The sequence below is a fragment of the Pocillopora verrucosa genome, chromosome 8 (genome assembly GCF_036669915.1).
Source record: "Pocillopora verrucosa isolate sample1 chromosome 8, ASM3666991v2, whole genome shotgun sequence".
In the NCBI taxonomy this organism is placed as follows: Eukaryota; Metazoa; Cnidaria; class Anthozoa; order Scleractinia; family Pocilloporidae; genus Pocillopora; species Pocillopora verrucosa.
Window position 1 is genome coordinate 825,945 of NC_089319.1, and position 15,172 is coordinate 841,116.

At 37.2% G+C, this 15,172-nt stretch overlaps 1 protein-coding gene across 2 annotated transcripts; it reads right to left on the reverse strand.

The window, feature by feature from the left end:
• Positions 1-531: 531 nt before the first annotated feature.
• Positions 532-14,396, reverse strand: LOC131787999 (serine/threonine-protein kinase/endoribonuclease IRE1). Of its 2 annotated transcripts, XM_059105079.2 has the most exons (25): positions 14,010-14,396; positions 13,813-13,921; positions 11,770-11,806; positions 11,504-11,573; positions 11,096-11,168; positions 10,739-10,873; positions 10,442-10,484; positions 10,262-10,317; positions 9,870-9,929; positions 9,411-9,600; positions 8,964-9,045; positions 8,441-8,878; positions 8,136-8,259; positions 7,507-7,588; positions 7,322-7,394; positions 6,858-6,914; positions 6,489-6,548; positions 6,292-6,391; positions 5,569-5,762; positions 2,989-3,133; positions 2,615-2,672; positions 2,145-2,214; positions 1,860-1,983; positions 1,679-1,746; positions 532-1,321 (listed from the first exon to the last, which is right to left on the reverse strand). In XM_059105079.2, the coding sequence occupies exons 1-25, from the start codon at positions 14,088-14,090 to the stop codon at positions 1,136-1,138; spliced, it is 2,715 nt and encodes a 904-aa protein (XP_058961062.2). In that variant the 5' UTR covers positions 14,091-14,396; the 3' UTR covers positions 532-1,135. The 2 variants fall into 2 exon arrangements, with proteins under 2 accessions (XP_058961062.2, XP_066027490.1); XM_066171393.1 differs by lacking the exons at positions 11,096-11,168; positions 11,504-11,573; positions 11,770-11,806; positions 13,813-13,921; positions 14,010-14,396 and having other exon boundaries at positions 10,262-10,319; positions 10,443-10,484.
• Between the last annotated feature and the right edge of the window lie 776 nt (positions 14,397-15,172).

The following is a 15,172-nucleotide window of genomic DNA, read 5'->3' on the forward strand; positions in this document are numbered from 1 at the left end:
GGTTTTGACTTAGCGACGAAGTTATTAAAACAAGCAAGAAATTGAACAAAAGAACAACACATTGCGGAGGGGGGGAGGGAGGCTTTTAACACTTATGGTATTCATGACATGCACAGTCGCTCGTGCACTGTTTCGCCTTGGCGAAGGGCTAACGCTCGAAATGTCAGTTTTTAAACTCTTTATGTTGGCCAATTTACGTTATCAACTTAGTTGATGATACCAAATTACCTTGTTATACTCTCCCACCCACACAGCAGCATAGTTTCATCAGAAACTCACCTCCTTTACTAATCAGCGAGTTCTTCATTCCGATACGTCATCTGTAGAGTCCCATTATTGAAGGCCACCCTTTCTTCCTGCCCCCAGAGATTGGAGAACAATAATCTAGTGCAAAGCTTAAGCTTAATACACTTCTGATCTACACACAGCCAGCGTTGTTCGCTCAAAATCCTTACTAAAGTGCACGAACTGCTCGGTGTATTCTACACAAAGCATCCTTTTCAGAGTTCGGTTACTTATTACTAAAGGAACTGTAATAAATTCAAATCTTTTATTGTTCAAACTCATTCTTCACAAAGCGATTTTGAATTGTGAATGGATGTATTGGATACTACGATTACAAAATATTTTACTTAACTATATTCCGAATTTACGTTAAATAATGTACAATGCCAGGTTCTCCGCAGAATAAATACATCGAACATTTTCATTCTATGTTTTTTGCTCAGAGGCTCCGTTGGAGCGTAAAAGGATGATGACTCGGACAAGGATTTTTTACTTCAAACATTTCTTCAAAAATAATATACATATATATATATTTCATGTTCATCTCCCATTAACAATGGAAAAATATCAAATAACACCTCGATACTCGAGTCAAAGTATTCTTTACCACCGTAACAATATAACACAAACAAGTTTGAGTGTCACGCAAGGTTAACATGAGAAAAAGAGCGAGAGAGAGAGAGGAAAGGGGATGGGGTGTCACGATGCAACGTAAGTAGCTATTGGGAACATTTCTATTAACAGGCAGTCCCAAGTCTCCAAGTCTTCTTGAACTTGAGCTACGACCAGAGGAGTCTGTAAGCTTTAAGTTAATAAGAGGTAAAAAGTATTAAAAAAAGAGAAAGATAATCTATGCGAGGGGTTCTTTTTGAGAGAAGTACGTTTGAAACACAGGCTCGCTCTTACACGAGGCCATAGCGTTGTATGTGTGCATGAGAAGGCGCGGAAAGCGGGAGCTGAAGTAACGCATGTAACCATCAGGAACAGAGCCGAGCGCTTCCTTCACGTGATCAGGTAATTCACGGTAATGATGTTTCTGTCAAAATAAATAACAACGATACAAAATTAAAATTTATGAAAGCTAATAGACCTATATGCAAAAGGAACTAGCGAGAAGTACCCAACAGGTTTCTTTTTTGTATATGTACTACATACACATTACAGTGAAGTCTCGTAACACGCAGAGGAACTTACAGAGAGAAGATGTAAATATTCTTTTCTTTACGAAAGATCTCCGTGCTAAAGGAGAAGTCGTTATTTCAACTTGCATTTATTTCTTTCGACGAAGAAAGGGGATAAATGTGTTGAACTGAGCCTAAATTGAGATCTTCTCCATCTCTTCAGGACAGAAAATAACCAAAACTGAAGCAGCAGACACCATCATTACGCTTACCTTGTTCCGCATAGCGCGTAAAAGATCCCTAACATGGGAACCTTTGTAAGTCCTAAATTTGCGAAGATCTGTAAAAAGATAAAACAAAACTTATAAGCATCGATCTGAAGCAACCGATCACTGAGATGGAACCAGCTGCTAGCAAACCTTTTTCGTTTCCAGTTTCTTTCATTGTACTCACCTTCTTGTAGTTCGCTTCCTAAGTGTACTTTCCAGTCCCCTCGCACCACAGGAATGGAATCCTTTTGTAATAACACTAATAGTTCTGATTCTTCTGACTCTTTCTCAATTCGATCACTGACATCCTGGAATAAAATAACAAGAACACGTCAAAACTGCATTCCTTGCAGCGTGGCTGATAACATCGATGTGTTCGTTCAGGGAGGTGGGGTATGACTTCTTATAATTGTCACGATTATACACGAAGTATCTAAGGGTAGGCGATTGCAAAGGAGTTTGTTCCTACCTGATAGAATGCAAGCTGTTTTTCTCTGCTCCAGAAGAATGGATGCTTCAGGATTTCTTTCGCTGAAGGTCTACAAAAATTAGAATTCTTTTTTAAATGATATTTTTCAATTCTGCAGATTCCAAGGGAAGACATCAGAGATGATGAAACAGAAAACTAAAAAAAACATATTACTGCTTAGCATTCCCCGGTAATATCTAAGTAAAATATCCAAGTTCACAACGGGGTCAATATCCAGCCATAATGGACTCAAGGTTGTTCGGTCATCCTTACATGGTCAAGAGAAGACACAAGATATGTTGCTCTTGCCCGAAAACAGTATGGAATTACGAGAGGACATGAAAGACCCATATTTCACGATCGGTAACTGATAAGAACAAAGGATTCACTTAATCCATCCACTCACGTTGCCAGCCATTAGAGATAGTACGTTAACTTTTATACACCATCTTGACCAAAATATTCCTTACCTCTCCGAAGGACAGGGTTTTAACATCATTCTTATTAAATCTTTAGCTTCTGTGACCACTGCAAAAGAAGGGAAAGAAAATTCACGCATATGTAACAAACACAGAAACAACCTTAGAAATGACATAAAAGAAAAAAGGTGTCCAGAAAAATTTTGATGAGCGTATGGAACGGCCAAAGCAAAGAGTACACATGCTTGTATAGTTGTCATTAAATGTATAGAAGGTTACATTCTGAGATTTCTAAAACAGTCACTTTATTTATTTCACGACTCCTGCTTCTTGATCCAAATCCATATTACTTAATTGAAACAGTAGAATTTGAAGTCAATTTCCAAATAATCTCATCAAACACTATAATGGTTGAAGTTTCTTACATTCACAATTAATTATCTTCTCTACATCAAAATCTCCCGCTACTATGTTAGCTTGCCGTCTGTACTGATCACCAAACGGATGGAGACCTCCACTTAACACGTAGTAAAAAACACAACCCGAAGAAAAGATGTCCACAGAACATTTCTAGAGAGAGAAAAGACATCAAACATAAAGTTAAATAAGAGTGTTTGAGACATAGTTTGAAGCTACACTGGTTTGCAGATTTAATGAATGTAACCGAAGAAGTTACAATTCATAGACCCAACGTTTCGACACTCCTGTCTAGTGCCTTCATCAGGGGTGATCTAAACGCTGCAACAAGAGGTCCTTTTATATGATCACTAATTAGCGGCCTTTTTTCTGACGAGGTGTAAATAGGCGTCAGGAGGCAGACCGCCATCGTCACGATTTAAAGGAGCGTGGGCGGAGTTAATGTGCCAAGCCTCCAAACAAAGGCGCTGGTGGTAACGCCGATTAGTAGTGATAATTTTAGAATTATCCCACCCAATTGTATGGTTGGTTAGGCAAGTATGCTCCGATAAAGCTGAATTTTCCTTTTTGCAAAGAAAAACCGCTTTTTGGTGCTCTTTTAACCGTGTACCAAACTGGCGTTTGGTCTGTCCGATGTATTCGTTATCACAGTCATTGCAAGGAATAGAATAAATGGCGTCGGTTCGTTGTTCTTTCGTGACAGGATCCTTAGGTTTGGCGAAAATATGCCCCAAAGTCTGAAAAGGTTTTTGAGCAACTTTAACGTTGTGGCTATTCAAAATTCTCTTGATGGGTTCAGTAACACCCTGTATGTAAGGAATAACAGCAAAACCAGTCGCTGGTTCCCTTTCATCAAGAGCGTTACTATTTGTAACTGGTTTTTGGCAGTTACGGAGAAAAGTTTTTGTATAGCCATTTGCCTTTAGGACATTGGAAACATATTTCCTCTCCTCAGCCTTCGAATCGAGTGATGATGGTAGACAATCAGCCCTCCTAAGTAAAGTTTTGGCTACAGACTTTTTATGGCAAATAGGATGGTGAGAATCGAAAGCGAGGTATTTGTCGGTGTGGGTGGGTTTACGGTAGACACCTGTCTCTAAATTACCCTGAACCCCTCTAGACACATTTAAATCAAGAAAGGGCAAATGTCTATCCTTTTCACGTTCAAGGGTGAATTGGATCGACGGCTCTACTGAATTCAAATGCGACAAGAGGCGCTCCGCTTCATTTCCGGATACCGCAGAAATAACATCATTGACATATCGTTTCCAGAAAAAGGGTTTAACCGGTGAAGTGGCTAAGGCCCTTTGTTCCACGTCTTCCATTACCATGTTAGCAATGACAGCAGAAACAGGCGAACCCATAGCTGTACCAAAAACTTGTTGATAGTATGTGCCGTTATATGTAAATTGCGTGGTTTTGAGGCAAAAAGACAGCAGATGAATAATATCCTCCACAGGCAAAGAAGTTCTTTGTCCTAGGGAAGCATCTTCTCTGAGTCTTTCCTCCGCAACCTTAACGGCAAGATCAACTGGGATTTTGGTGAAGAGCGAAACAACGTCGAAAGATACTAATTCTTCACAAGCGTCAAGAGTTTTATCTCTTATGAAATCCGTAATCATCCTTGCAATGACTGTGATAACGAATACATCGGACAGGCCAAACGCTAGTTTGGTACACGGTTAAAATAGCACCAAAAAGCGGTTTTTCTTTGCAAAAAGGAAAATTCAGCTTTATCGGAGCATACTTGCCTAACCAACCATACAATTGGGTGGGATAATTCTAAAATTATCACTACTAATCGGCGTTACCACCAGCGCCTTTGTTTGGAGGCTTGGCACATTAACTCCGCCCACGCTCCTTTAAATCGTGACGATGGCGGTCTGCCTCCTGACGCCTATTTACACCTCGTCAGAAAAAAGGCCGCTAATTAGTGATCATATAAAAGGACCTCTTGTTGCAGCGTTTAGATCACCCCTGATGAAGGCACTAGACAGGAGTGTCGAAACGTTGGGTCTATGAATTGTAACTTCTTCGGTTACATTCATTAAATCTGCAAACCAGTGTAGCTTCAAACTATGTCTGATTGTCCACCTGGTTGCCGTGTGAACTTTAATATATTTTAAGAGTGTTTGAGTTGTGTGAAACTTGCCTGAGATTAGAGAGCGATTTTTAATCGAGTTCTTGAAAACTAAAGCCGATGGAAGAACTAGATGGCCTTTCCAGCCACCATACCATTCAAATTTTTAAAACCTCTTGGGCTTAGTTGTTCGAAGGGTGAATAGCGATATTCACAAGACAAATGGCTATCCAGTGGATGGTGCAGTACGTTTTGTTGACACTTATCCACTGGATAGCGATTTATAGGCTATAGCGTTATCTGCCCTTGAGCAACTGGGACCTGAATGATGCAGTGGGAGGGGGGGGAGGGGCTTTCAGCCAGAGAGTGGGGAGAATTGAGACATCCTCGGTTTACCTTCAACAAGGTGTATTTAGAGGAATGCATAGAGAATAAAATCTTGAGTGTTCTTTAATGACGGGACTACTCGTTATCTCTCTAAACTGATCGTAATTATGCATTCAGTTACCATTTTGTTGTCAGGTTTAAACATCTCAGGCGCTATCCAGCCGTCTGTACCTATAGCACCTGTTTGACAAGTGGCCGAGTTCCGCCCGTACGCCAGTTTCTTACAAAGCCCAAAGTCAGATATCATGGCCTTCACTTCACCGCTCACGGATCGCTTAGAAATTAGAACATTGTGTGGTTTGATGTCCCGATGAACTGAAATAGAAAATATATTTATCAATTGTTTGACAAGAGGCCAAATCATTAAAGACAGAGTTTGCTTATTTAAAGTTTCACCCACAGATTAGTCAGTCATATCTACAATTGACAATGTCACTCACTGGCTGTAATCGAGTAAACAATACTACGCTCATTTCCAGAAAGAGACCAAAATATTCACCGTTGCAAATCAGTTCATATCAGAATCGCAAAATTATACTAACTCACGAACTTTTAATGTTTGTGTTTATTTGCCATGTGTTATTTAATCATGTAATCATTCTAAAATATTTTATTTATTTTCATCTATTTATCAATTTTATTTTTTGGAGCAGAAAGTTTATATGTAAATATTTTTATACATAAATGTATATATACATATATAGCAACTTCAAGCTTTATCTAACCTTTAGCTCCAAGAAAAGTTAACCAGCACTTTCTCCTGACATAACTCAGGTAATTGTTAACATCCAAAAGGGACAAAAAGTAACGAGATCACAAGAGGTTCACAAGATCAGATTCTTACCAATGTTAAGAGAATGAAGATGAGTGAGTCCAGACATGGCTTGATTCAGTACAGTTACAGGTGTTAGTCCATGGCGCTCAAAAGTCGGATCTTCAACATACTGAAAAAAGAAAAGAGCTCTATATTTACTGAATATAGTTCATCACGTCATTAGAATGAAGGACACTTCCCAAAATTTGAAGTTGATATAGGCCTACCTCCTGAAGGGTAGCTTCACATAATTCCAAGGCGATATAGCGAAATTGCTGATCCTCTTCCTAAAATTATATGTAAAGATAAAAAATTATTAATCATTTAACATAATCCCTAAATAAATAGCCGATACAGAGACTAATTCCTCCTTCCTAACTCAAAGGTACGATTTTTTCCTAAAATATTGCAAATGTACAGTGATGCATCTTTTCACAAAGATAAAGTGATTTTTGATTGGTTATGTAGTTTTTGGGTCAAGCATTGTCTTAGCACTAACACGCTTCAAACTTACGGATGCCTTTTAGACATCGTTAGCTTAATAAATGACGCGCGGAAGACGCGCTTGAGAGTCAAACGGTTTACAGGCGACTTACCGTACAGAAATACCGAATTACATTTGGATGGGCATCTGATTCACGTAATAGATCCACCTAGACAAAAAAGTAATAAAAAGAGATTAATTTATTGTAGATATATGAAAATCACCAAAATACCGGTGCAGCGCTCTACCAACTGAGCTAACAAGCCAACTGGGACATGTCTGTGCACTGCATATATATCCCAGCTGGATTGTTAGCTCAGTTGGTAGAGCGCTGCACCGGTATCGCAGAGGTCATGGGTTCAAATCCCGTACGGGCCTGAATTTTTTTCAGGTCTTATTTCAACAACTAGTTCAGTAGTGTTTATAGCTGCGTGGATCTCTTATATCCAGATCTATTTATTTTCATCGAAAGCTACCTAACTCTATGTTTCTGTCAAATTTTACCACTTTCCTCTCTATTGAAACCTCTTAAAATGTCACAATGACGTCATGAAATGGATCCTGAAAATGACAAACCTCTCTATCAGCAAAAGTGAAACATTCTGGTAAAATGCGTTTAACTGCGGCATCGCGGCCATCAAATTTACCCCTGAAAAAACAAAACACGAGTCAAATAAAGTTAGATAGAAGTTTGTCCCAACACACTCAAATGAAGATAAAGTTCTCCCAGCTTGTGAGGAAAAAAACAGAAAACGACTTACTTGTAGACAACTGTTCCTTCGCAGCCTCGACCAAGAACGTTCTTAAGAGAGAAGGAGATCTTTCCCACAGACACTAACCTACCTGTTGCGCAAAAGAAAAAATTAGCAAGATTCGCCAGCAAAATTATCTTTCACTTTTTCTGCCATTTAAACCCCAAGGACACGTTTAACCTGTTACTTGTAAAATGTTGGCAAAATTCTAAGGAAACACTGATTGATTTCTCTTTTGTCCCATATTTGTAACAATTAGATGACGACTCCTTACCAGCAATTTACAATATGTAACATCTCCCTATGATATCAGTACAAAGTTTGGCAAAAAGGTGATGAGAGAATTCTTAAAGCAAAACTTAAAATCATAGGAACAGTGAGGAGAGTGGAAGACTGGGAGTCAAAGGATTTATTTAGTGCTTCGACAGTCAGATAAAAATTCCTCATTTTCTTCTCTTTTGCCACTCAAGATACTATGCACCAGACCCACAACGTATATGAAGTTAGTTCTTGCTAACAGGTCCTTGTGACCCATGGTTAGAGCATCTACCAATGGTAGGGAAAGTTATCAGAAAAACACTAATTCTGCCAGGGAGACAACTTAAGGTGGAATTTTCATTTATTCAAGCTGAACTTACTTAAAACCTCAGGTGATTGCTCTGCATTTTGCTCATGGACTCTTTGGGATGATGAAGATGATGATGATGATGAGGAAGGGGGTGAAGATCTTTTTGATGAAATAGCAGACTGTCTTGTTGACCTCTGCAAGGCAAAGATAAAATATAAACATGTTACTAAAGCTTGGGCTAGTTTTAAAAAAATTGCCACAAAGACCAGATGAATATCTTTGATATACATAACATTTGAAAATCCTAGTGCAATGTATGCCTTTCAATGTTTTAGATACAATTGCAGATCACATTGCATGTAACACTATGCGTACCTCAATAAAAAACACAACTAGTAAGACCACAGGTATTCCAATAGTGGCTATAATGGTGTATAGCAGTCGCTGGTGAATTTTCATCATCTCAAACATCTCCTGTTGATGTCGTCTGTCTTCCTCTCTAGCATTTGTCTTTTCAATTCTCTTTGGCGTCATCTTCATGTTGTGTAGATGATGATGATGCATGTACATTGGCATCAGTTTATCAGGAATGTGAGTGATATGCAATTGAGGGTTGGCAACAAGCGGAACTTGATGGTGTCCCAGAAGCAATGCAGCTTTGGGTTCCAACACTTTGGGCTGCTGTACAGGCCGCCGCACTGGAGGAGAAATGTTTGCAGAATGTTCTCTGGCAGATACTGCATCACTGGACTTGGTTGGGTTTACTGTTTTAGGAACACCTGATCTTGGGCCTTCGATCAATAAAACTTTTGCCTGGAAAAAAGAATAAGAGATGTAAACTTGCTGTATCAAGTATTTGAATATTAAAAGGAATTCTTGCCATCATTGCAGCCAATACCTCAACTAATGGCGATCCTTCTTCAACCAGTGATGGAAGAGCATACAATCCCCCAGCATGTTCCCCAATGTACAATGTTGGCCTACAGGAGAAGAAAATGATACACCTCAATACCAAATACATATAGCATGCACTGGGTTCTCAAGGGCATTTGAAGTAGGCACCTGCCCAACCTGAAATAGGTGGTCGCAAAAAAGGAAGAGGAAATGAAGAGTGAAGCCAATAGAAAGTTAAAACTGAATGGTATGCATATTTCCCATACTGTTCTCTATACATTTCCTAAGGTGCAGACAAGGAGAGTTTGCTTAAAAGTCAAGAGCTTCTTTAGTTGGTGAGTTCCTTGAGTCTTCTTATTATTGTAAGGAGATATTAGATGCAAATCACTCTTAGGGGTCAAAGATTTAAATAAGAAGCTACGAGCTCAGAATTCCTGTTAACTTCTCTTACTGTAGAACTATTTCTCCACCATCTCCAAGGAAAGTGTTTTGGTGTGAAGAGCTTGAAGTGTTTGCCCCAATAAGATGTTTCAATGTCTCTTTAGCTATGTGATTGACTTTAACTTTTAGCAAGGCTTCATTGTCCATTCTGTAAATTCCCACTACAGGGGAGCCATAATTCTTGGTCCACAAAATTTCTCCTGAAAGAAAAGAATAAAACAGAATGATATTTAACAGTCACTTACAAACTAACCCACTAAAATGAGGTTATCTAGTAAATACTGGTTCAATCATAACTATACTGACTCTGCTATTTATCACATATGCCTAGATAAAATGTATTTTACACATCAACTGTACAAAATAACCCTCCTTAAAAATTGAGATACTTGTTGGGGGAATTTGTGGTAGAGGAAGTTTAGCTTACTAACTATTTTCATGTGAGGAGAATTCCTTTCATCGTACATACCTGTTGATGCGTCCATGGTAACCATGAAACCATCAGAACTAGAACACATATGATGAAGATCTAACAAAAAAGATTCACACCATAGATAATAAAATTAAAAAAAATCAACATGATTGTAATAATGGTCACCCTCTGATATGGCAAGAACAACAAGAATACTTCTGCTCATATAAAGCCTGATTGGATGTTAACACTTTGACTTGAGTGCCTAATATAACTCATTTCAATTAAAAGCTATTCTCAATATCCAATCAGACTCAATATGGGTAAAAATATTCTAACTTGCATTCTCAAATTCTTGCGCCATAAACATCTGTAACTGTGCTGAAAAATTAAAGGGCTGTTACTGAGTAGAAAAATGTTGGGGCCATTCCATTTGACAAATTGATTACCGTAGTCAACATCTTGGGCAAGATGTGAAGAATAATCATGAAATGTAGCATTCCATCTGCAATAAAATTAAAAACATAAACTGCAGGTTAGACAGAGATGTCTAAAATCAAGAAAAATAAAGTAACTTGTTATCTCTTCCATTTTACCATCCAAGATATACAGGCACAAATGCTACACACCTTTTTTCTCTGCTTTTGCTGTCATACATGGTTATCATATATTCTATGAAAAGGCAGAAAAAAAAATTACTTATTTTTTTAACAATACTTAATTCTTACAAAATTGATGCCCTCTTAAACTAGTTATTTCACAATCTTTATTGAAATTAAAGTTTCAAGAGAACTTTCTAGTTTAAATTATAATTTGTGACAAGTGTACCAGTTATGAAACCATCTTGAAATAAATCATCTTCTTAATTTGCAAGAATATTGAACAGATGTAACTTGGAGAAATAAAATGTAGATCAATCAATGTACCTGTTCTACCAAGAAATACTGGAGCCCTCTTATTGGACATCATGGGGCAAACAGTCTCTGTTCCATCCAGCTTTAGGGTTTGTTGTTTTATCCCAGTGTCCAGGTCAATAGCATACCAAACATCTGTTTTACGACCTATAGTAAAAATAATTTTTTTACAACACATGAAATAATCAATAGCAGAAGATGAAGAGCAGAATGGACAAATAAAAAATTCCAGACAGTTTTATAAACAGCAAAATGAAAATGCCAATGACTTGCAGGTTGAAATGACATGTCAAGAGATAACTACATTTGAATGTATGATAACCAATCATTGATCATAGAAATGAATATTGTTTCAATAAATTAACTTACCTGTGTAGAGAATTCCATCAGAACTTCGACAAGGAGATGCCCGCACTAACTCAGGTATTGTAAATGGCAGTTTCTGATATACAGTAAGAATGAATTTAATTTACTTCTTTTTATTTATTTGGGTGCAAAACAAAGTTGAGATCTTGTTGTTTTTTAAAATTGGGGTATCTGCAGATTTAAAATGAATTTCATTTTCCTGTAAAATAGTTTGCCAGTAATGATTACTAAGGTTTAGGTTTAGATATTACAGAAATTAACATAAAAATGTTTTCTTTTTGAGTTTGTAATAAATTCCTCTGAACCAATCAGCTAAGACTTGAATTATTATTTTAGATAAAAATCATTATCAACTTTTGGTAAATACTAAGCCATATAATTATGTATATAAATAATAGAACGTTCCTATACCTTGAGACCATCATGAGCACTACCAAAGGCATATAAACTACCATCTTTTGGATCAGGGATGAATATTGCACTAAAAACAAAAAAACACACAAAAATCAATCACAGATTTTAAGAATAGCCATATAGCTCTATTCCAAATTAATAAGTTGCACTGGACCACATTATGTGTAATTTGAAGGTTATTTTGATTTTTGATGTGCTAGTTTTGGACCTGTTAGCATGGCATGACTACAAGTGAGTGTGTTAGAAGGAAACAATGATCTTACCCTGGGCGAAGAAATACTGGTGTCTGTATTACAGCATCTACAAAGAAGAAAACAATTTGAAAAATTAGCAAATGTAGTATTGGAACACTGACTTGCAAGATCTCCAGATATTTAGTCTATATAAATCAGAAATCTATCAACAAATAAATATCACAAGGTAAAATTTAAACCAAAGTCTGTGCTCTCTTCAGGATCAATCAATCTCCAGCAATAGTTATTTATTTTAGCCATAGTTCCTTATGACTATTTTATCAATAACAATTTCAGTTTTTTTTTCAGGGAATAATCTGCACTTTATACTTAACAAGAAGTACATGAATTGGTTTATATCCTCTCTGGCTTCTGTCTAGTAGTTAACCAGTACCTCATACATTCTATAAACCCTTTAATTCCCAAGATCTAATTGTTACTTCTCCCCTCTGGTTGCAACACATAACACATTTCCTTTTAAATAAGTTACAAATTAGAATTTGGTGTTAGATAGTGATAGTGACTTCTATCTGATAAGTTTGAATATTCTCATTACCCGTTTGCTGAATAATGTATGAATATCATAGGGAGAAGTTACATGTTAATCACTGTTGGGGGTTAAAGGGTTAATGCACAGGTTAACTATACTCTGTATCTTAAACCTTATTTGTCATGACTCTGTAAAAGAAAGACAATGCACAACAATATAATTGTCTTTCTGGAAGCCCAGTTTTAGAATATGCTCTAGCAAGTGAAATTTTATAAAATGGGTGTCATTAAACAATCATTGATTGACCAAATCAAACATCAGAGATGTGTGTTCTTGTTGATTCCCTTTCATGTAGAGATTTGGCTTTTAAAGTGACAAGCTGCACTAAATGGAAAAGCAAACCTTGATTAAGAAAACATTTTTTTTAAAAGGTCATTTCCTTTTGGTGCAAAATTCCAGGCTGAAATTATGACTTCTGTATTCTGGGGTAATTTTCCTCCAGAAAAAATATATAAGGACATAATATGAATTAAAAGATATTTACAGGTGCTTGGTTATATCTTATTGAGCAAAACTTCTGGTTTCAAAACATAAGAGGTAATTTAAAATGTAAGCATCTGTAAAATTTACTGCACCAGAAACCTTTTGTTGCATTTTGCTTATATCCCAAACACTTTGTCTGTATGAAGCAGTGAAAAGCGTTAATTTTAATTTCAAATCTCTTTAATGTGTATTTTTGTGAGCGATCCAAGATAAAATTTCATTATAAAAATCATCCCAGCTCAAACAAATTTGTCTAGATGTGTGTTTAGCTGTACAAAAGATAACAGAATATATCAGAATCACATGGAAGATAAATTCAGAAAAACAGCTGGTAGGAGAATATTAAAATCAGAAGTGTCTTTAAAACGATCCAGACTAATCAATGAATAAATAATGTCTTGTATTATTCCAAAACAATAAAAAAGGATAATAAATTCATATTGCATCACACCTCCTCCTAAAATAAAGAAAACTTTCTCCCTGTTCATCGATTTGTAATTGTGAAAAAGACCACGAGTCGAGCTGAGGAGATCTGAGAATGAACACGGCGAAATTTCCACTCATTCTGGAATAAATAAATGTAAAAAGCTATTACCAAATCTTTGATTGTATTCGAAAAGAATTTTGCAAAACGCTATCGAACCGAGTTACTTGTTTAATCGTACTAACCGAAAAAAAAAATGAACAGAAACTACGACGAAGAGCAGATGTAATAGAATACTTCAGTTGAGTGAAGAGAACCGTGAACTTCTCAAACACGTAGCTAGAGATCGCGATCTGATGTAAGAACCTGTAGCACACTGTATACATGAACAACCAAATCTAAGCTATCAATCGTCGTGGTAAAACCCTCTACATTGCTTTAACACTGTCACTAAATGTTTTCCTTATTATATGAAAATATCAGAACATTTCTTCGTAAGATGAAGTCCCTGACTTGAAAGGACGAGCGATTAAAAGTAGAATAAAACTTCCGGTGTAATAAACACACAACAGCTGATATCTCTCACAAATTTCTGATACGATAAATTTATTGTCACCTTCTTTAAGCGACCACCGAACATCTCCAGTCTGTTTCTTCACCGCATGCATTGTCCCATCCAACGTTGATATGAATAGTAAAGACTCTGGTACACTCAAAGTACGAGCCTATGAGGAAAACAAATGTATGAGTTTCAAGTTCGATTCTCAAAATATAATTTGTCCATGAAAACTACAGGTCGATTTTTAACCTTACTTCTTCAGATGCAACCACTGAATGCCAAGAAACAAACAAAATCAGACCCAAATACAAGCCAAATATTGTACATCTGCTCATTTTTCCTGACTTGTGCTATCCGATTAACAAAGCAAGGTCGAGTTTGGGATACTCGTGTTTCTCGTAAATATCCGTGTTCCTTTCCCAGCGTGTTGTTCGACGCTCGTGACGTCCTTGAAGCTCATTGGTTTAAATTTAACGTCATATTTTTCGGCCATTTTGGTCGGCCATGTTGCAGACTGCCTTTTTCATCACCGAGGGGAGGCATTGGGATTTTCGGTTTTGCGGTTTTGGCTATTTTTTAGATCGGTTTCTCGGTTTTGGTGTTCATTGCGGTTTTCGGATTTTCCTTTTTTTTAGCATTTGATTTTCGGTTTTCGCGAAAAATACTAACGGGTTTCCGGATTTGATATCCGAGGGGAGGGGAGAGTACGGCTACACGTATGGCTAAGCATCGAACATTACCAGAGTTTCTTTATCAACGCCACCTCGAAGTTGGTAACCAAGTTACAGGCCACACGTAATTGATTGATTCTTAGTTGGTAAATGGAAATGTTAAATTAGGGATTTTCGATGAAACTTTCCAGAGCTATAGCTTTTTGCGACTGCAAAACTGCAAATAGAGGACTATAGAGGACTATAGAGGACTTTTGCGCGAATTTCCTTAATTTAACTGGGCTCCACTACCAGCTGCTGAGTTTGCAGAGACCACGCTCGAGGTCGTCGAGAGACCAGCTGTTAATTTAAGCAGATAGGAGAAGACAATGCCAAGTCCATGGCATTCATAAAATCCTGTAATGAAATTAGTGTAGTTTACTCTGTATGCTCCACTTGTCACCATTGTATCGGATTGATCAGGGATGTGAAAATGTATCGGTTGTGACAGTTTTGTATGCGGTTTTCGGTTTTGATCGAATTTGTTTTCGGTTTTTCGGTTTTGGATGATTTTTCTACGGTTTTGCGGTTTCTAATAGGCCCCGATGCCTCCCTCCATCACCCGTTGAGAAAAATTTTTTGATGAAAGAATTGCTTGAAGAAATTTAAAGTATGAGAAAAGATAGACAAAGAAATCAGTAACCTATCTTTTGATTCTCCGTGGGCTTCCAGGAACCTAAACTCGGGCTGGGATATAACATTCCCCT

Excerpts from the sequence above, each read along its gene's own strand:
- LOC131787999 (XM_059105079.2), bottom strand. The coding sequence starts at position 14,090 with ATGAGCAGATGTACAATATTTGGCTTGTATTTGGGTCTGATTTTGTTT. Across the intron at positions 11,574-11,769 it reads CCAGTATTTCTTCGCCCAGG|TGCAATATTCATCCCTGATC; the intron begins GTAAGATCATTG and ends TTTTGTTTTTAG. Across the intron at positions 10,874-11,095 it reads TGATGGAATTCTCTACACAG|GTCGTAAAACAGATGTTTGG; the intron begins GTAAGTTAATTT and ends TTTTTACTATAG.